General features: G+C 50.5%; 1 protein-coding gene across 2 annotated transcripts in view; it reads right to left on the reverse strand.

Annotated features, from left to right (window-relative positions):
- Positions 1 to 21,562, reverse strand: part of PTPRN2 (protein tyrosine phosphatase receptor type N2) — a 477,946-nt gene that overhangs the window by 303,865 nt on the left and 152,519 nt on the right. For both annotated transcript variants that reach the window (XM_066385718.1, XM_066385717.1), the window contains exon 3: positions 12,288 to 12,401. In XM_066385718.1, the coding sequence (XP_066241815.1) occupies positions 12,288 to 12,401 (114 nt within the window). The remainder of the gene's footprint in view (positions 1 to 12,287; positions 12,402 to 21,562) is intronic.

Here is a 21,562-nt window from a genome sequence, read left to right on the forward strand (position 1 = left end):
CTCCCAACACGCCCCAGCTCGGCTGCCCATCCAGTGTGGGCTTCGGGAAGCTATGGAAACAAGGGGATGAGGACAACCAGAGCCAGGCAGCAGCCCTGGTGTCTGGGCCCAGCCCTTGTCCTCCAGGAGAGCCAGCGTCCAGTGACCCAGCACGGCAGGCTGGACAAGAGAAGCTCCCTGGAGCTCTTCATGAAATTGAACTCCTCAATGGGGAAGACCATGCCAATGGGTGGGGCACAGTCTTTTCACATAACTTCAGTCTCCAGTAAAGCAGCTCCATTGTGCCATCCTGAACCAATTCTCTATTTTCGCTGCACTTCCAAGATTTTGATTGTTTTGCTCCCCCAACTATCCTGTCTAGAAAATTTTACTGAACAAAGGGCCAGGAAAAAGCACCCAACAATACAGCTGGGAGGCACCCCTTGAATATAGTCATTGCCCAGAAAATGCACTAAAGTAGGATTTAATTGCTAGAAATTACTTTCAATTACTAAAAATTACAACAAATTACTTGTTGAATAGACACATTCTTTTACCACCATTAATAATTTAAAATTGCTAATTGCGTGTAATTGTAAGTAATTTTTGTTCTTTGGTGAGCGGCAAGGTGCTGTATTACCCAGGTTGCTTTGCCAGGCTGTGCCCCACCCTGGGAGGCCAGACCTCCCGGACTGAGAAGAGCTTTTGGGCCCAGATGAGGCCAGAGGTGGCCATGCCAAAAACAAGGAGACCGTTGTCACCTGCTGTTCTGAGAAAAGTTGAGCCTGCATTTTCAATCAAACTGAGATTCTCCAGAAAGCATCACCTGGTGGTCAGCATCCCCATCACCATAATTTTCAGAACCAGCTTCTGATCTTATTACCCTCCAGCTGCATCTGCCACCGGCCCAGCAATGCCTTTTGCTTCAGCCAAAGGGTTCTCAACTGAAGTCTCCAACGTGAATCTTCCCTCCCCGGGTCCTCTCCACCTGCACACGCCTTTGTCCTCTCCTGCAAGGCATGGCTCCTTCCCCGGTGCTCCCAGTAACCTTCTGCTCCTGCCCAACCACAGTCTGGTCAGCACCTTTCCTCCTAACTAACCTGGTCACAGTTAACTACAGTGAGGCTTCCACATCCCGCTCGGACACACCCCAGCTCCAGGGCGCCAGATGAATGGATTGTTTATCTGGGAGTTGGATCTGTGCTTCCTATGATGCCTCGGTGACCTGGTCCTCTGTGTCTACAGTGATGAGGGGAGAGGCAGCTGTGGCGGGCACAAGCCTGCTGAGCCGTCTGACCTTCGAGTTTCCACCAGCAAGAATCAAAGGAGCCCTAACCTGACCCCACAGCAGCCCCTTCCTCTGAGCCCATTCCCGCCCCCCCCCCCCCCACACACACACACGCATGCACAAAAACTCATTCTCATGCCCCAGACCTGAGCTCTACAGCTGTTGGGACAACCAGAAAGTGTGCCTTCACACAGGCACAATGACGTGATCACTCTTATGTTTGCTTTAAGGATGAAGTGTTCAAGCAGGTACGGCTTTGGCTTTGAAAGAGCGCCCTCCATACCTGCCTGCTGCCCCACGTGTCTCCTGCAACATCACAGCTGAGGGATAGCCTGAGGCTGTGAGGAGTCAGCATCCTTGGCCACTGGCAGCCCTGTGCGGGAACCACATGTGGACCTGCTGGGTCAGGAGGGACAGCCAGTGCCTCGCCTGTGCTCAGACACAGATCTCACTGGGAGGCCCCTCACGGGCAGGAATGCACCCTCAGAACACATCTGGGCACCTCTGATGAGGGCAATGGTCCACTCTGAAGCCGACACTGATGTAGGCATTCAGCAGTTGTGACTGTGCTACCTGTACTCCAGTGCCCACCTTGTCTCCAATGTCATATCTCCAAATTGAGTTGGAAAAGAGAAAAAAACCCATGTTGTCTCCCCTCCGTTGGTCCTTTATGGGTCCTGGGCTTCCAGCGCTGACCCGCCCCTGGGGAAAAGGGAGGCATGTCTGGCTTCCCGGGCTTCTTATTCTGACCCCATGGGAAGGCCCCCCTCCAGCGCACCTGGGGCCACGCAGGGCAGGAGCTGCCACAGCACAAAGGCTGGTTGTGTCAGCTCCCGGCAGGGCTGGGAGAAGCCCAGGACCCCCCACCTGTCCCGCATCGGCGGGTGCTGACAGCCTTTCAGCAGTGCAGTCTGACTCCTCTTGGCGACAGTTGCCCTTGTGAGGAGGAGGCTCTGTTCATGGCCGTCCCTAAATGCTCAGCAACATGGAAGGAAGGTTAAATCCTCACTGGGCATTCCCCAAGAGAGACAGCTATCAGACGTTGGAAGGCATCACCTTCCCAACATCCCTGGTTGGCTGGCTATACCTGCTCCTCCAGCTGCCCAGAGATGCTTCCAGAAGAACAGAGGAATGACCCTGCAGAATGCAACTTCTCATGGATAAAGTATTGCAAACGGAGTGCAGCAACCACCTGTCTCTGCCCATGGGACCTCCCACCACCCAGGAGGACACCTCAAAGCCCACTACCACCATTGGCACACACCCATGTGTTCAGTACGCCCCACTTCCCGACTGAACCTGAGATGTGACGACCCCACCAGGACACAAACCTGGTGTGACCAGACATCCACGGCAGCTCCGGAAGGGCCTCAAACTCTCAAAAACAATTTGCTCTCAAGCAGTTAACTTGTTTAAAGCTTGGTCTTCCAGTCCTTCCTTCATAAGAATGTGCATGCCCGCCACTTCACAGCCAACTGTCACAGACCCAGGTCCACAGCCCCACACTTGGGTGTCCTTCTCGTTTCCATCCAGGGACCAACCATCAAGCCCAGGCTCAGAGTGGGGGCGCTCTCTCCAAACCAGCTGAGGGACTACTGTGACCCGCAGCGTTCGTAGGAGGAGGCCCACTGCCAGGGGCCTGTTGGGCTGTGACAATCTGCTGAGAAAGGGCAGGGGGAGCTGTAGGAGCCCCCAGCTTCCACACCCCACCAGGACCATCGAGATAATTTCTGGCCCTGAAGTCTCCAGTCATCACACACAAGCCGTCTTTATGTACTTAATTGGCCCTCCCCAGGGCCTGTGTTTTGAAACTAGGTCTTTGAAGACCCTTCATTATGGTATTGAGATAAAGGCAGCAAGAGTAGGGGTTTATGGAGAGAAAAGCACAGATAAAAGAGGAGCAGGAGATGAAAGGGGCAGTGGATGGCAGAAGGGGGACAGCAGGTGAGGGACACGCACAGGCCCAGATGGCCTTTGGGTTTTCCCCATATCCCAGGTTCTCTGAGCGGGTTCACTGACTAAATAAGAGAAAAAGCACAAATGTCTCACTTTTGGAGGACTGTTATTATTCATTTTTTAATTTCCCCAAACATTGAACCATGCAACTGTTTTGTTGTAGTTATTGTTGTTTGCAGAGTTTAACTGCTGAGTTAAAATTAGAAAAAGAAGGCGCACTGAGAGTGGAATGAAGTGGACAGGAGATAGAGCAGTCAGGCCAAGGACCCTCGGGCGGCCGGTGAGCCCACGTGGTGTTTGTCAGACTCATACAGCAAGGTGGGCACCCCTTACATGGACACCAGCACCAATGTGAGGACATGGCAGTCTCCCCTGTAGGCTATGTATTCTTCTCTGCTGCCATTTCTTTTTTTAATTTTTCTGTGGTCAGAAGCACATGAACATCAGACTGGTGCTCCATCCCCAAGTAACAAAGCCCCAGGAGGACCCAGGGGTCCTTGCGTCATGGTCCTGCTCTGGCTGTGGGCCCCCTGCAAACCAGAGGCTGGGAAAGCCTCGGGCCGGGAGCACAGCAGACAGAGCACGGGCAGGCCCTCCATCCCCCATGACTCTCCCAACAGCCCTGCAGATTTAACATCGGAGCTGCGGGTGTGACAGAGGAAGAGACAGATCCAGGCTGGTGGGGACACAGGAAGTGGCATCGGGCCCCTCCTCTGCCACAAGAGCACTGGCTCTCACTCCACCACACGCTCCTGAAGGACACAGGAACCAAAGCGAGCATCGTCCTAGTACCACGTCCAGACGGCCAAAGTCCCAAGGGGCTGCCTCCCGGTCTATGCTCCATGTGCAGCCATCACAGAGGAGACCAGAGTCGGTCCTGCTGGTCTTCTTGACACTTGAATGGTCTCAGGTGCTCTTTTGCCAGCAAGAGAAGTGGGATTTACATTTTAAAGGGCAGCAAAGGCATTTCTCCTGCACTGAGGCTCCTACTCAAAGCCATTGTCTCCCAGACATGGTGGTCTCAGGGAAATTCTTTTAAGAAACCTGGACCCCTGTCCAGGGTCAGAGTTTTCTCCCTGTGAGCAGTCAGGGGTGCTGTTCTCTGAGACAGCTCTGGCCTCTGATTCGTGAGGGTTCTCCTCCGAAAAACCTCTGTGTAGGTCCAAGTGGGCCTGTACCAGAGTCCCTGTCATTTATGACCCAGTCACCCCCAGGAGTGGCTCTTTTTCTTTTTCTTTTTTCTTTTTTTTACAGGGACAGAGAGATAGTCATAGAGAGGGATAGATAGGGACAGACAGACAGGAATGGAGAGAGATGAGAAGCATCAATCATCAGTTTTTTGTTGCGACACCTTAGTTGTTCATTGATTGCTTTCTCATATGTGCCTTGACTGCGGGCCTTCAGCAGACAGAGTAACCCCTTGCTCAAGCCAGTGACCTTGGGTCCAACCTAGTGAGCTTTTTGCTCAAGCCAGATGAGCCTGCGCTCAAGCTGGTGACCTCAAGGTCTCGAACCTGGGTCCTCCGTATCCTAGTCCAATGCTCTATCCACTGCGCCACCGCCTGGTCAGGCAGGAATGGCTCCTTTTTAAATTTAAAGCAGTGGAAGAGAAGAAATTAGACATCTGCCCAAGAAAGTTTCAAAATACCTTTTCTGCAATTTGTAAAGAAATTCTCACCCAGCACAACAAACACATGATGCTGGAAACGACTCAGTAGCTGCCCTTCACCTCTTGTCTCAGGAAAGTGACAAGAAGAAAAGTGTGTTTTGGTTTTGAACTCTGTGGTGAAGCCACATGTTTGGGACTCCTGAGCGTGGCTTCCAAGTGAACATAAGAGCACTGGTCGCTGGGCTGTGGGACAGAGTGAGGATTGGGATGCCGGCTGCGCATCTGATCTGGGCACAGTCACAGACCCAAAGCCTCAGGCAGCATGTGGATTCCCTAAGGCTCCTTGGTCGGATCTGTGAAGCCGGGATAACTGCACTTATCCCGTGACACATACTGAGTATTAAACACGGTGACCCTGTGGTGACTAGCCCAGCAGCTAGGAGACAGCTGCCACCTCCCGGCCCTCCTTGGGCCCTGCGGGGCCTGCAGCTCCTGGAAGCAAGGAGGGAAGGGATCCCGAGAAGAAGGGTGCAGACAGACGGGAGATGTGTTCGGTTGTCTGCACGAAAGAAGCTGTGTTGGCACATCATGTGCAGTTTCATAGTCATCAAAGGCGGGATGAGCACGCATCTCAGGCAGCACTGTAAGGGAAACCCAGTTTCCAGTGAGCATGACGAGGTCATCTCAGGCCAGCCACCCAGACGCAGAAGTGGGAGCGAGAACCGGGCAAGTGGGAAGGTGCCCACCTGCTGCTCACTCTCTTCAGTCAGGGCCTCCCTGTCTGCCCCCAAAGTCAGGCTGGAGGAGCAGAGAGGGAGAGAGAGCTGAGCAGGGAGGTCACTGGCGGCCATGCACCAGTCAGCAGTCGGTGGGGTCAGGGAGGGCAGGAGGTAAACAAGAGGGTTGGGGAGGAGCTCTGGCCTGTCAGTGGGTCAACTACATCCATCCACTTGTGGAGGCCTGTGTTCAACCATCAGACCCTGGCTGGATGACCACCTTGCACCCCATCTCATCCTGGCATGATAAAACATGGGAGCCTGGCCTGGCGGAGCCCAAGCGGGAAGCACCTCTAGGACCAGCGTTTCCCCTGGGCAGCAGGGGTGGGGGTGTCAAAACCACATAACAGGAAGACTTCTAGTCCACTTTTTCCCTCTATTCTGCATGGTGATGCCATACTGGGGTCTGCTACATGACATTCTGTAACTCTCTAAGCGTGTTCGTCAACCCTAATCCCTTTGATGCTCACTACTGCTTTCCATGGAGATCCCGCTCTGCCACCTGCTCTACTGACTACGTCTGACAGTCTTCTCGCGCGGAGATCCTAGACCACCTCGTGGCCCATTCCTGCACACACGCAGGCCTGAGAGATAATGAGGTTGTCGTTGATTAGTGTGTTTATTTGATTTCCTTTTGTTTTTCAGTCTAAGAGTGCCTCCCCTATTTGTTCTGGCGAATAAACTAGATGTTGGTTGGCTTCTAATGTTGTTTAAAAGGTGTTTATCTATCTGTTTGTTGTCTTAAAACTTGAGACTCATTGAGTTAAGTAAAACAGAAGTTCGGACCAAGAATGTAGCCTAAGACCCACTGAGACAGACACTGGACAGCGCCGAGCCTGGCTTATTGGTTCTGGTCTGAACTAACTTTTTAGAGGCTGAGAACAGTGTTTAAGAAATTCTCTCTCTGCGCATATGTTCCCGCACTTTATAACTCAGTTCCTGACTCCAAATACAAGGAATTCTTCATATAGCCATGCCATTTACTCAGTTACAGCCAACACCCCAAAACCCAAAAAAAACGCAAGTAAGTTCAGCGTAGGAAGAGGAAGAGGAAAGAGCAGAGAGGAGTAAATACCATTTCCAAAATGAGATGTCCAGAAATCAATTTGTAATTATCTGCCCACGTGAGTCTAAAGGCTTTTATTTGATAATGCAAGTAACACTCAAGCCTGTAATGTGAATTATTTCAAAGAATAAAAGGCTAATTGTCTCTCTGACCTACATAGCTTTTAGTGAGGTTTAGACAAAATGACATCCCATACAGCCCATAAATGGATGCCCCTTCTCCAACTTTCCTGATTCTCTCAGAAATGCAGGTTTTTGTGCCATCTGGGAAGCTTCCAGGTTTCTCTAGTCTCAGTTTCCTCCTCTGCTGATGCATGCAGTTCTCTGTTGTGTCTAAAATGAAGCCTCCATAAAACAAAGGTGCCTCCGCCCTAAGACGTCCAGAGCAGGTGCCTGCCTGCCTCCCCACCAACACCAAGTAGTACACTAAATCCAGCTGTTAGCTCAAGTTCCAATAGGGATGAAGTCTACCTGACCACATACTTCAAAATTATAATACAAATTTGACATTTTTCTTAGAAAAAATGCAAGCTTTTATAGCAGTCAAAGTTAGAAAATGTAGTTTTAATTCTAAGGGTAAGATGTGGCCCTGGCCGGTTGGCTCAGCGGTAGAGCGTCGGCCTAGCGTGCGGAGGACCCAGGTTCGATTCCCGGCCAGGGCACACAGGAGAAGCGCCCATTTGCTTCTCCACCCCTCCTCTGCGCTTTCCTCTCGGTCTCTCTCTTCCCCTCCCACAGCCAAGGCTCCATTGGAGCAAAGATGGCCCGGGCGCTGGGGATGGCTCTGTGGCCTCTGCCTCAGGCGCTAGAGTGGCTCTGGTCGCAACATGGCGACGCCCAGGATGGGCAGAGCATCGCCCCCTGGTGGGCAGAGCCTCGCCCCTGGTGGGTGTGCCGGGTGGATCCCGGTCGGGCGCATGCGGAGTCTGTCTGACTTTCTCTCCCTGTTTCCAGCTTCAGAAAAATTAAAAAAAAAAAAAAAAAAAAAGATGTGGCTTATGAGTATTTCCTGAACCTACCAAGATATTCGAGCGTCTTCTGAAGGACAAAAATGCAGTCCTCAAACATATATGAATAAGAAAGACTTTGGTTTGTCCCAAAAGTGACAAAATTGTCCTTATTTTCATTTCTGGTTCCCATATTTGAAGTCTTTTGTGCAAATTAGAGGGTCATTCCAGTGTCAGCTAATCCAGCTCAGACGACAGAGTCCATTCACTGCATCTACTCTGCCTGGAGAATGAGTCATGCAACCCCAGCCCCCGGCTCCTTAGGAGACAAACTGCAGCATCGGAAATGCATCCAGGGCACCTCTGTTGTTTGGATGAGCTGTGGTGGTGCATGACAAGACAGGACGCAGGAGGTGTGGAGCCGAGAACCAGGGAAGAGGGACCGATGGGGGAGACCCAGGGAGCACGCCCAAACGTGGGAAGAACGTGGCTGCTTCCACATCCATCCATGCAGTTCACTCACCTGGCTGAGAAGCAGGAAGCATGGTGTTCACTCAGCCCTGCCTTGTCAGCACCTGCATTTCATAATAACATGTTTGTGCACTGGTGTCTGGTCCAAGCTTTTAAGTCATCCTGTTGTCAACTGTCTTTGGCACATTATTAGATGCCTTGTCTGAGGTAGTTAGACAGTTAAATGAACAGGAAGGTGAGTTTGTGTCATTACCCTAAGCTCTGAGTTTAGCCTTTTAAGACCGACTGTCTTTTTGAGGCTACAGATGCAGCACTGCCCACTGCTTGCGGCCACGGAGGCCCTGGCCCCATGGTGCTCCTGGGAGACCTGTGGCTTCACAGACACAAACTGGGAACCCGAGAGAAGGCCCGACTTGGGCAGCCGGTCATGGAGGGGCCAGCATTCTGGAAATCCTTGAATACCTTAGAAAATACAAAATCTTTACATCCAAAGACATCGATTTCCTAGTTACACTGCTTGTGAGAGATAATGGTGAAAACTCATTGTGCAAAATAAGACTCATTCTCCCAGGGTCAAGTCTCCAGAGGGGCAGCACAGATCATGCAAAACCTGGTGTTGGAGCTCTAAAGACTGTTCTAATGACGGGACCACTTTCTCTCCATTTCAGACTCCTCACATCAAAAGCAGCTGCTAACACTGGCTTTCGGTGTGACTGCTGTGGTGTCAGTAACCAGAACCACTGCTGAGAGGGGTGAATCTACAACTACTACTTTTTGAAAATTTAGGTATATAATATTTTTAATGATTATAGGCTTATTCAAGTTTTCTATACCATTTAATTCACTTTTATTGGTTTATAACTTTTTGAAATTTCCTTTTCACATTCTTAAGAACATGTGATGATGCATGTGTGCACACATTTATATGTGCATACGTGTGTACACTGGTGTGTTTGTACATGTGTACACACTGATGTTTTGCACACATGCAAAACACACTAATGTTTATACATGTGTGCATGTTGGTGTGTTTTTGTACATTGTACATGTGTACACTTTAATGTGTTAGTGTTTACCTTTGTATGTATACAAATCTGTATGCATATACCTATGCAGACATGCATTGTGCATTTCTACATGTGTGACTCCATGTATGTCCATTTGTACATGCGTATGCATGTGTACACGCGTGTTGGGGGAGGAAGTGACAGCCAGGTTCTGAGAGGTGGCAATATGGAACTCTCACAATAAGGACTATTATGGGATGAACATCAAGAAAGGCAGTCCAGAATCTAAATTATACCAAAATTTCCCAACTTTAAATTCATACCAGTTCAAGTAATGTGGACCCTGCACACATGGGCACAAGCCAGCAGCACGAGCCCTCGCATTTGGTTACAGAAAGAGGGATGACACACACCAAAGGACCAAGGTGAGCAAGTGGATCTCCCACCTCTTAGGATTATTTCTGGGGCTTATTGAAAATGCAGACACCTGGCTCCCACCCCACAGGCCTTGTCAGAACCCCTGGAATTAGGGTATCTTAAGAAGGAGTAGGCTGTCCTAGGAAGGACTGGGTGTCCTAGGGCAGTGGTCCCCAATCTTTTTTGGGCCACGGACCGGTTTAATGTCAGAAAATATTTTCACAGACTGGCCTTTAGGGCGGGATGGATAAATGTATCACGTGACCGAGACAAGCATCAAGAGTGAGTCTTAGACGGATTTAACAGAGGGAATCTGGTCATTTTTAAATAATAAAACATCGTTCAGACTTAAATGGAAATAAAATGGAAATAATATAAGTTATTTATTCTTTCTCTGCGGACCGGTACCAAATGGCCCACGGACCGGTACCGGTCCACTGTCCTAGGGAACTGTCCAGTCCAGCTTCTGAGAACACAACTGTGCCTTGTCTAGACACATATGTGAATGTGGGAAGTGTCAGAGGCACACAGCATATGGCCCCTCTTTTATCCTCTGTGGCTGGAGGGAGAGAGAACCAGTCAGGAGAGCAGGCAGTGGTAGTCTCCAAAGGCTGAGACGCGGGCCGGTCTGACAGGTCTTTGGCTTGGCCCCAGACAAGCAGAGCATCACAGACTGCTGGTGTCAGCAGCCCCCCAGACCACACACTCTGACCCTGAGAAACTTGCCCTGCTCCTGTCCCTCCTCCGGCAGGCGACACTGAGAGACCAGCTGAGGCCCCTTGTCAGAACAGCTGGCCTGACAGAGGTGCCGCCCCCACTCTCGCGCCCTCCAGTCCCTGTCAGGTACCCAGTTACCTCACAAAGAAAGTATCTTAAAAGATGGCATTTCAGCAGCTGCAAGGAAGGGCTGTCAATACCCCGTGTTCTAGAAAGCACTTGTTTTGGTTCTATATCTAAATATTTGTGAATGTTTTCTGTTTTTTGGGGGCTGGCAGGGCTGGCATGGCCACAGGGAAGACATGAATAGAGGCCTCTGGACATCACTCTGCTCAGTGTCCACCCTGCATCAAGTTGACAGGGCCCAGGAAGGTGCAGCCTGTCCACCCGGGAACCCAGAGTCAGACTGAGTTGCTGGATACATCCCCATGGCCCACCCTCACCTGCTCACTTCCTCCTGCTCCAAAGTCGCTCTCTAGAAGTCAAGGCCCCTCCACCCCCAACCTCCTAGTCTGGGCTCCTCAGAAGAGACAACAGGAGTCTGCAGCACAAGTGTGACCTGGAATAGTGGCCCTGGGGAAAGCTGCCGTGGTTAGTCAACAGGTCTTGACAGGACCTAGGGTCTGAGTGCTGTTAAGTCAGGGGCAGGAACATGATGGTGAAGGGTGTGGTGTCTGCTCAGGTCACAGCCTGACCCGACATCCTGCCCGACTGCACCAAATGCCTCTGGGTGTGAGAGACCCACAGTGCACTGAGCACATGCCGAGGCTTTGCAGGTAAACACCTGTCGGGAGATTCCATGGGCATTTCTTCTTCTTCATTCATCATCATCATCGTTTCATTGAAAGAACTGGGACGTGTCCTCGTTCTTTGGAAAACGGTTGCTCTTCTGGCATCTGACACGACGCACAGACCTAAACAACTTTGCAATCATCCCCACTGGGAAAGCAGGTGAGTGTGGCCTGTGGCAGCTGCCAGCTTCTGCATGAGCACGGACACAGCTCCCAGCCTCCCTGTCCTTGAAGATGCACCTCGTACCCACCATCTCCTCACTGCCACCACTGCAGATTCCGCCTGGCACAGATGCTCACCCAGCTCCCACACTTGCAATGGCCAAAACCCTGTGACTAATCACATAATCACAGACACCATCCCTGAGTGCATTTGCTGCTGCTGAGCCCTATCACTCAGGACTCTCCGGAGCCTCAACAAGCCACGTGCACTGTGAACACCCTCAGGGGGGAAGAGAGCAATGTTGTTTCCTCACAGCCTGAACCACAGACTTTTTCTTTACGGAGTAACTCAAAGCCCTGTGGGAGCCTGGGCTCTGAGCAAGCATGGAGTCCCTCACTCCCAGATCTGCTCCCCAGGCAGGTCCTTTTATGCCCTGACCATGATGTGAAGTTTCAGCCTCCAAGCATTTCACCCATCCACTCACCGACATGCTGTGTTCACAATCGACCTCTTGACCAGGCTCTGAGGGTGCAAGGAGATGGGGCTTCACCTCAGTAACAGGACAGGCCACACGCACACATCCCCCAAAATTAAAAAGTATATATGTAACATAAATTATCAATAGTCGTTGTACATAATTATTAAGTTACTAAATTTTTAAAAATAATCTAAGCACCCCATGAAGTGAACAGGTAATGGAAATCTTCTGTGGAAATTGTAAACAAAAATCTGTGTGACAATGGTGGGTGGAGGTGACTGATTCTCTTGAGGTTGATCAGGATGGAGTCGGTTGTGGTCAGCAAGGTTAGCTCCCCACCAGCCTGCCACATGGGTGCCGGCATGCCCGCACACCCTCAAGCCCAGTATTCACCCTGAGTTCCTCTCACCCTGAAGGGGGTTCCCCCTGAGTTCCTCTCACCCTGAAGGGGGTTCCTGCCCCAAGACCACTTCTCCTTGTCGCCATACTGGCTCATTTATCCTCTTCTACATCCTTGTACCTAAGAGGCCCTCAGATTTTCAAGAAGCAAAGTGTTTGCAGAACGCTCAGTGGAACACCTGCCACCAGAGCTCTCCCCGCGGGCTGCGGCTGTGCCTGCCTACCTGTGCGGGACAGCTTCTGCAAGGTGGCCATCAGGCGCTGCAGAACCCCTGGCGACACTTCGTAGTGATAGATATCTGTTGCCGGAAACTTCTGGCACCTTCCAAACACTCCATCTGTGAGAAAAAGGAGGCAAAAAGAGAAAGTGATGTTTCATTTTCAGAGAGGAGGCAAGCATTAAGGCCGTCCTGCAGCATACCTCATGGTGCATCGTGGTGAAGTTCAGGAGATGGCCCAGGGAGTCATCCCAGAGCTGTTAAAACCCCGAGCACTGGGTGCGCAAGGTTTACTTAAGTAAAAACAGGGTGATTTGGGAAACAAGGGCAAAGCTGCAGAGGGGCTCAGGAGCCCAGCGCCACTCAGACGTTTTATTCTATGTTCCCATCCCTTCTTCCCAACCCCTCCTCAACCCCCGCTTTTGTCATTTCCAGGCCATGACTTACACATTTTTGAAAAATACTCAGTAACATTCAGGGTCAGTTTTCCAGATGAGATACAGAACATGCAGGAGGTATACTGTTAATATGCAAAAGCCACAAGGACTGAGGAATATCTCCCACATGCGCCACGTGAGGCGCTGGCGTGAGGGTGGCAGGGCACAGGCACTGCCGTCAGGCAGGTGCAAGGGGCCTTCTGAGAATGCGGGAGGGAGAGATGCTCATAGAACAGGGTGCATTCATAGGACAATCTGTGCAGCTCCCTCCATTTGTCTGAAATGACAGACCCTGCTCATCAGTGTCTTTCCAAACCACCCCTTCCAATTAATTTAAGCCGCAGTAAATCTTTATTCCCGAATTGCTCACTTTGAGAGAAGCTTCCTGTAGGGGTTCAAATATTCAAATGACTGCCTTTCCTACACACAAAAGACTAATTCAGGGACCAACCTCACACACAGGGCCACCATCTGCAGCCTAACGCAGAGATGGAGGGAACGCTTCTTTCATTGTTCACAAGTTTCACTGCTCCCGGGTAGCTGAAGAAAGCCATTCAGATGCAACAAGTTTAATTAGCAGAAGCACATTTGCCCAGTGCCAGGCTGACTGGGTAATTGCTGGTCTGATATTACATATGTGCTTAGATGGATGGTGCCATGTGATTAGCAGAAAACCATCTCAAGTGTTGCAAGCATCGTGTGCTTTCTATGGGGCTTTGCAGAGCCTGAGATGCTAGGAGGAATGCTGCCAGCTGCCAGGAGCGGCCACAATGGCCACGAAGCCGTCCATGTCGGCCGGCATGCTGCCCTATCCAAGTGCCTCACCAAAACTCAAGCACCTACCACCTATACCCAGAGTGATTTGGTGACAGCTCTCTTACAGGGAGTCTTGTCCCCACTGCCACCACCCAGTGAGATGAACCATCTGTGGCAAGTACACAGACAATAAGTGACCCTGTTCTTTGATTTGGTTTTGTGCCACAAACTCCATGCCTCTGGGTGGTGTGTTTGTGTGGGGCAGGATAGGGAGGAGAAAGGGGGCAAAGGGAGAATAAAGAACTCTTTAGAATGTACCTGAAACTTCCATTTTGCTTTTCAAATGAAAATATCTTGAATATAGAATCGAGGTATGCAGGGACTAGAAGGAGCATTGAAACAGCATAACTCCACAGGTTACAGATGAGAAAATCGAGGCCGGAGTGTGGGAACCAGGCCATGGGAGAAGTTGGGACTCCGCACTGACCTCCATGGTAACCATGCTGCCAAGGATGCACTGGAGAATCACCTCCCTCAGAAAACACCCCAAAATGCCCAAGTTCTCAGACAGGAAAATGGCCAAAGACATTTCCAACCTATTTTGGAACATTCTAAGTAAATTACTGTATTTCCCTTCTGAAGTATAATGTCATCATTCTTTAAATTTGGTTTGTGGTATACAATGTTATAAGTATATTCTCAGAAAAATACTGATTGGCATGTGTTGTTTGTATTGTTTATATGTGTACATGTAAAGATGTGTATATGTGCATCTACCTATGTGTGGATGTGTATATATGTCTACATGCATACAGGCGTGTGGATGTGTTTACATATGTGTTGTGTTCGCACACATATTGTGTTCATGTGTGGCTACATGTGTACATATGTATATTTATATGTGTGTACATAAGTGCACATGTTGTGTTTATGTGTAGTGTGTCGGTGGGTATGTGTAGATGTGTGTGCATACATGTGCATGCATATTTATACCGCATAGGTGAACATCTTTGTTTATGCACATGTCTTTGTCTGTTGTGTGCCTATGTCTACATGTGCATATACATATATATATATATATATATATATATATATATATATATATATATGTACACAGCCTCTAACATTTGTTTAACTACCACACTAACCATGAGAACCCAGGGATATTCTAATTAAATGTCACATTCATCTAGGAAACGGGTATAGCAGAGACATCTGTACAGAAACTGGTCCCCTCATCTGCCCCTTAGTAGACAATGGCACTCACTACCCTTTCTCTGTTTCCTGTTGGACTGTGTGTACTCAGCAAATCTCTAACCTCTTCCTGTCCCCACACCTGCTGAGTGTTTACAAAGCCCCATCTGTACGAAGAGAAGATTCCACTCATGCATGTCACTTGACCTTGCACCCTAACTTCAGGACATGGATGCCTGATCTAACGTCCCACTAGATAGACGGGCAGAAAAGCTGTGGGGCCTGCACTCTGGGCAAAAGCAGACACAGACCCCGCTCTCACAGAGCTTCCAGGCTAGTGGCACAGACAGACATCTAACCACTAATAACACAGATTATTCACTCATAATTGTGCTGGGGAGACATGGCAGACTTTCGAGGACAGCACAGAGGGGTGACAACCTCATCCAATAGGAAGAGCCCTAGGGAAACGGCATTGGCTAGGCTCCGCATCTTAGAAACAGGTTCACCTATGTGGTTCTGGTGACCCAGGCCAGGGAGCAGGCCCTGTGGATGGAGGGAAGCGCTCAGTCCCTGGAGCTCTGGGAACAGGGGGACAGAGCTGTGAGGCTGGAGCAAGCTGGGCAGGTCAGGTACAGCCCAAGGGCAAGGGAGCAGTCAGCCTTCCTCACAGGAGCTGCAGGCCTGGCAGCAGGGCTTGCCTTGTGCCAGGTGCCATGGGGCAAAGGAGCTGCCTGTCCAGAAGAGGGCGGCTTGGTGAGCCAAGAGAATGCTGGTGCTGTCCAGTTGCAGGGTGGCCCTTCTGCGTGTCCGTAACAGAGAGAGGCCCAGGGTCAAGGGGATATTCTGAGAGCCGGCCCACAGAACATAGTCACAAAACTGTTCTGCTGGCTGGGGGAGGTGGGGCCATAGTAGCCATCCTGATGGCCATGGGCCCTTACTGTTGCCCACTGGCCCTGGGGGAGTAAGGTTACATCCTTCTGTGGGGAGGTCACCCCCAGACCCCTTGGGCAGTGACCACAGAAGCCACACACACATGACGTGGACTGAAAACCCTCATACTTGGAGAACTAAGTGGATTCTGAGGCTGTCCCCAAGCCCCAATTTCTGGGATGGCCATCCCCCTTTATTTTCCATAACAGAAAACCAGGCCCTGCTGCCTCTGGGCCTGAGGGTCGGTTCCAAAGATAGAGAGAGAAGGATGCCAGGTCTCGAGGAAGCAGGTGGCGCTCTCCCAGCTGGCTGCACCCTGACCAGGCCACGTGTCTGCGGTTGCAGCTCTGGTTAGAGGTGCAGTGTTAACAGTTGCCTGGAACCATGCAGCTACGTTATTCCACGGGAAGGGAAGGAAGGGAAACCACAGACAGGTTTTTGTGTCAGATTTTTGGAAGAACATGAAAACAATAGCTGGCTTATCTTGTCCTTTTGTTTGTTCCCAGAGGTAAGTCATCTTCACTTGTGAACATCACTGTCCCCAAAACATAGACACAGGTCTGTTGCAGAGTCCTGCTGCTGGACCACAATCAGGTCCCAGTCATCACTTCCTGTCGGTGGACCTGCATGTGTCCAGGCTGTAGGGCTTACTCAGTCCCATGTGCACACACTTGTAATCATTCCTCACCCCACACCCTTCGGCACCAACACATCGCTCGCCCCCAGGCAGCGTGAGCTTCTGGAAGGTAGGTATTCAGCCCCCTCTCTTCCATTTCCACAGCTCCTGACACCGCACTCTACAGCCACTGTGGATTAAATTAAAATCTGTGAAGGATTAACTGGTGGTTTTCCATTTGCCTACAAGAAAACTGAGATGCTCACATGGATTTATAACATCGTTAGCTAGAATCCCAACCTGCTGGAATCTGTGACCTGGCTGGACCAAGGACCAGAATCCCTGAGACAAACAGGGCTGCAGGCGAAGGCCTGTCTCCGTGCTTTCTCAGCGAGCATTGCCCCTCCTCTCCCCTCTCCCTTTAGGTCAGAGCCCTGGTTCCCCCTCGGCCTGTCCATTCCCGGCCTCACACAGGGGCGGCAGTCCTAGTGGACCTCTGCTCTGGGAAGGGGCCTCATGCTCAGAGACTCCAGACCACCATGACTCTTTTGTCCCTGGGGTCAGCTGGTCACTTCACTAGGCGAGTGAGTGCACATGGTATTTACTGTGCACAGTCCTTTGAGAACCTGAATGCACATCCCAGGCCTTTGTTTCTGTGAGTATGGAGAGCAGCCAGGCTGGTCAGCACAGGCCTTGTGAGCACTGCCCATTCTTATTCTCACAGGGAATTCTGCATATGGATGGTTTAGTTCATGTCTTTGCCCTGCCCTGCAATTATTCCAAGACTACCTTTGCTCCATACTCACTTGTGAAGACTTTATAATCATGGTACCTTTTCTTCCTATCTCTTCTCACTCCAAAATCAAGAACACTGTTCTTGAGGTTTCCAGAGAAGCAAGATAATACAGTTACAATTGCATATTATATCCATGAGTAAAGTGTTTACACAGTTATTGAACAGGTATGAGAATTGCAGTAATTCCTAATGGTGCACTAAACTAATTAGCCTACTTGGAAAATCTAAGTGAGATGATCACATTATATTTATTAATTCCCCAGTCCAGTCCCATTGTCTCTTCCCAAATGAAGAATTATAAAAAGACATAAAAAATAAAAACTGGTAAAGACACCAGAGAAAGAAGAAAAGAGGATAAAATATGATGACTGTGGAGGAAATGGTTACGTCACCACAATAAATGCCAGCAGGGCCACCAGAGGCTATAGAGCCAGGAGAGATCCGTGATTTGTCCTGAGCTGCCCAAGGCCCGGGGTTGGGAGGTAGGCAATTCTGGCCCGGGCCTGGGGATTATTCCCACGGGTCCTCATGACAAGGATGTGGTGACACTGAATGATGCTTCTCAGCAGCTGCACCATGGGGTTCCATTGGCTTTCTTTCTCACGGGAGCCTGCTGGGCATTCTGGGAATTTAACCCATTTTCAGAATAGCACCGAAGCACATGCCTTCAGGAGAAGCCAGTTCCCACTCCCAGCCCAGGGGCTGCACCTGCTCACCTAAGCCCTCATCAAAGCTCCAAGTCACACCTGTTAGACTGGTCCCTCATCCACCCCTCCCTATGTCAGAGCTGGCCCCAGGCAGCAGCACAGATGACACAGCAACAGTAACCCCCTGTGACTGCCTCCCTGCAGCGCTGGACCCTCATCAGAACAGTGCAGGATGACTCCTTGGCTACCAGACACAGGACAGACTGACCAGTTGTGCCCAGTACTGGCTCCAGGGAGGAGATGAGGACACTGCCTCCTGGTAAGGTGGCGTGTAAAATACATACACACACATGCACTCGCAGTCACACACGGCAGCCTGTCCCCATGGTACACTCTGTCCCACAGGCTTTGTGAGCATCCCCACTGGGCGCCACACCCCTGACCAGCCCTTAGTCCTGAGCTGAGTGGACTGGACTTGGCCATATGACCCATGGAAGATGAAGACGCACCTGCCATGAAGGGCTGTGGGGAACGGACCCAGTGGTGCTCAGGCTCAACCTGACAGAGCTGTGGCACCTGTACCCCTTCCCCAGCCCTCCAAGACAGCTGTCACCGTGGAGGAAGTGCCTTGTGAACAGGACGTGCCGAGGGCCCCTGACATAGGGTCCTATCAGCACCAAGTCTGAGACTGGTAATCCTTCCCTCAGGAATGCACGCACCTGGGGCTGTGAAAATGCAGCCAGGGGTCTGCAGGGCCTACTGCAGGCTGAGGAACCTCCACCTGCAGGCAGCCACCTTCTGGGGGCCAGCCAGCTTGCTCAGACACATGGGTCAGCCCTGAGCAGCTCGAGGCTGGGCACTGTACAGGTCCCAATATGCACCTGAGGGACTCAAGGCTGGGCATCGACCATTCCTCACTGCTCAGCTGCCTCTGCATTTCCCAGTGAAATCAAATCAAAGGCAGAGCAGCTGACAGTCAGTATATCACGGACAACATTCAAAGTGTTGAGAGAGCCAAGAACTGTGAGGAACCCAGGATCTTAAAAGACTAACAATCTAGATAAAGTATCAAGACAAATATAATTTTTTTTGAAAAGCAAACAGTTTGAAAGTGAGCCCCTGTGCACAGTTGGTGGGGATGTAAAATGGTGCAGCCGCCAAGGAGAAAACAGCATGGCAATTCTTCACAAAATTACACACAGGTGACCATTCGATCCAGCAAGTCCACTTCTGCATTTATTCTCAGAATTGAAAGCAGGGTTTCAAACACATTCTGCACACCTGAGTACATGCAGCATTGCTCACAAAACCAAGAGGTGGAAGCAACCTAAGTGTCCACCAACAGGTGAGTGGATAAGAAAAATGGAGTAGAATATTATTCAGCCTTAAAATGGGAAAAACTGTGACACAGGCTACAGTGTGGATGAACCGTGAGGACATGATGTTCAGTGAAAGGAGCCAGTCACAAAGGGACAAATAGTGCCTGACTTCACTCTGACAGGAGGTCCCCGGAGTCGTCAAATACACAGAGAACAAGAGTAGACGGTGGCCACTGGGGTTGGGGGATGGGATGGGGAACTAGTGTTTAATGGGGACAGAGTTTCAGTTTGGGGAGATGAAAAAGTTCCAGAGTTCATGGGGGTACAGCATTGTGAACGCACTCAATGCCACAGAATCATATACTTAAAAACGGTTAACATAGTAAATTTTGTATTTTTTACCATACTTTACAAATTGGAACAGGAGCAAAACAAGAAAGGATATAACAAAGCATTGCATTGCTAGCAGTGAGGTGTGTGGACAATAGATGTTCAAGTTTCCATGAGTCGCAGGAGGATCTGTGTGGGGTCAGTTATTTCTGCTGCCAGTGTTATGCCCTGGTACAGGCTGTCACTGAGGGCATTTGCGCATTTCCTGCAGTCAGAGGAGTTTAAATTTAGTTCATTTCAGGTTGGAGCACACAGCAGTTCACAGACAGGAACATACCACCCCCTCACACCTGCCGTGAGACACTATGAGCCTTGAAATGCCAAAGGGACAAGTGCCTTGGACCAGAGGCCTGGCTCACTGGAGAGACTGGGCTGAGCAAAGAAGGTTTTCTGGAGGAGACAGGCCAGGGTTCTGAGCAGCTGTGGATGGCTGAGGAGCCCCTGCCCACAGGGTGGAGAGTGACACTATGCACCTGAGGGACTCAACCGAGACTGCCCTTCCCCACCAGCCTGAGGATGCTGACTTCTGCAAGGACAGGACTGACAGTAACGAGAAGTAACTGGAAAGTACACAACTGGGTAGATCTATCACTAGGACTGTTGGTCCAGCAGGGGTGTGGCTCCAACTCTAGCAAAGGTAGGACTGCTTCACGTTCACACCCAATAAGATATGACTCCTCCACAAAAATGGTCACATGTTTACTGCTCTATGATTCTTGCAACACTATATCTAGGTTTTGAGTGCTAATTACACTCCCTGGAATTTAATACAAGAAATGGTTTGGAGCATTGGTTGAAATGCCATGCAGGAATTTGCAATTACCTGCTAACATGGAAAACCAAGCTTTGCTAGCTCTAGAATAAGTGAAAGTAAAAAATCAAAGAATTCCCAGATATAATCCTCCCAGAAAGAGAATGAGGGGCTGTACTGCTAGAGGTAATGTTTTCCTTTTAGTTCAACTTTTATACCAGTGGCAAGCTGAAGGTGCAGAATTTGGAACAGAGAGCAGACACGAGCAGCATTCGTAAGTGTGTGTGAGAGGAATCCAGAGGGGTCTGAAGCTCATCTGATAAGGCGACTCACTCCTGCTTCAGGCATCAGTCTTACTGGAAATTGTCCTTCCCTGGAACCTCTTCTCTTGGGATCACGCTGATGAGGGGGATCCCAGTTGAAAGAAGACACCACCCCCCAAACAGGTTTACACAGCAGGGAGCTCGGCTCTGCGGCTGTGCTCCATGGGTCCCTACTCTCATCCATTTCTCACAGGTCAGAGGGACAAAGTACAAGCCCTTCCAGAAACAAAGATGCTCAGTGAAGTGCACGGGGCTTTCTGTGCCTCCCCAAAGACATCTTCCAGGCGAGGGTTTCTGCCATGCACGGTCTGCAGGGAGGCAGGAGGCCAGGTCAGAGGATGACTCTGTACTGCTGAGCTATCGCTGCTTAAGCCAGACAGACAGATAGGACCTTCTTCCAGTGCCACTTAGCTGCTGGCTGCCTGGACCTCTGCGCAACACAGTCCGGGAACCGAGATGCAGGTCAGCAGACCTCCACTTGAGTCGCCCTCAGGTGTAAGCTGTGCAGCCTGGAACTGAAAATCCCTTCAGAGGACAATCAGAACCAGCTCCCAGGATCCCACTTAAAAAAAAAAGCCCAAAATTGCACTTTGGGGCACTGCTGTGGGCATCACACTTTGATGGGCAGATGGATCTCGGGAGCACGCTGGTAAGGATGGGAGGGCGGCCTGCACAGCGAGCACAGAGCCAGCACTATGGTGGGCACTGCGGGCCAGCAGGGGCCCCTGCCCGCACCCATGTGCTGCCCTGCAGAAGGATGCATGGCCAAGCAGACCTGTCCCTGAGCAGCCCTCCTCAGGAAAGCTCCATCATGCGAGGCACTCCCACCCCGTGGCAGGTTCTGTGACAGGAAGCTATATGGTCGGCCATGGTCTGCATTCAGGCAGGAGGCGGCCAGGCAGCGTCTTACAGAAACATCTGGATGGCACCCAAGCAGCTCCTTCCCATAATAACTGAAAACAAAACCGGATTAGGTCTGGGCAACACTGCCATTCATCCCTGGCTGCATTTAAACTTCCATTGGCTTCTGACCCCTGGAGACAAGGTCTGGCTGCTCAAGTGTTTGGAGCGCCCAGAGCCTTCCAGGCAGACTGGCATTGGCAATCCTGAGCACAATGT

This window comes from Saccopteryx leptura, chromosome 5 (assembly GCF_036850995.1).
Source record: "Saccopteryx leptura isolate mSacLep1 chromosome 5, mSacLep1_pri_phased_curated, whole genome shotgun sequence".
Lineage (NCBI taxonomy): Eukaryota > Metazoa > Chordata > Mammalia > Chiroptera > Emballonuridae > Saccopteryx > Saccopteryx leptura.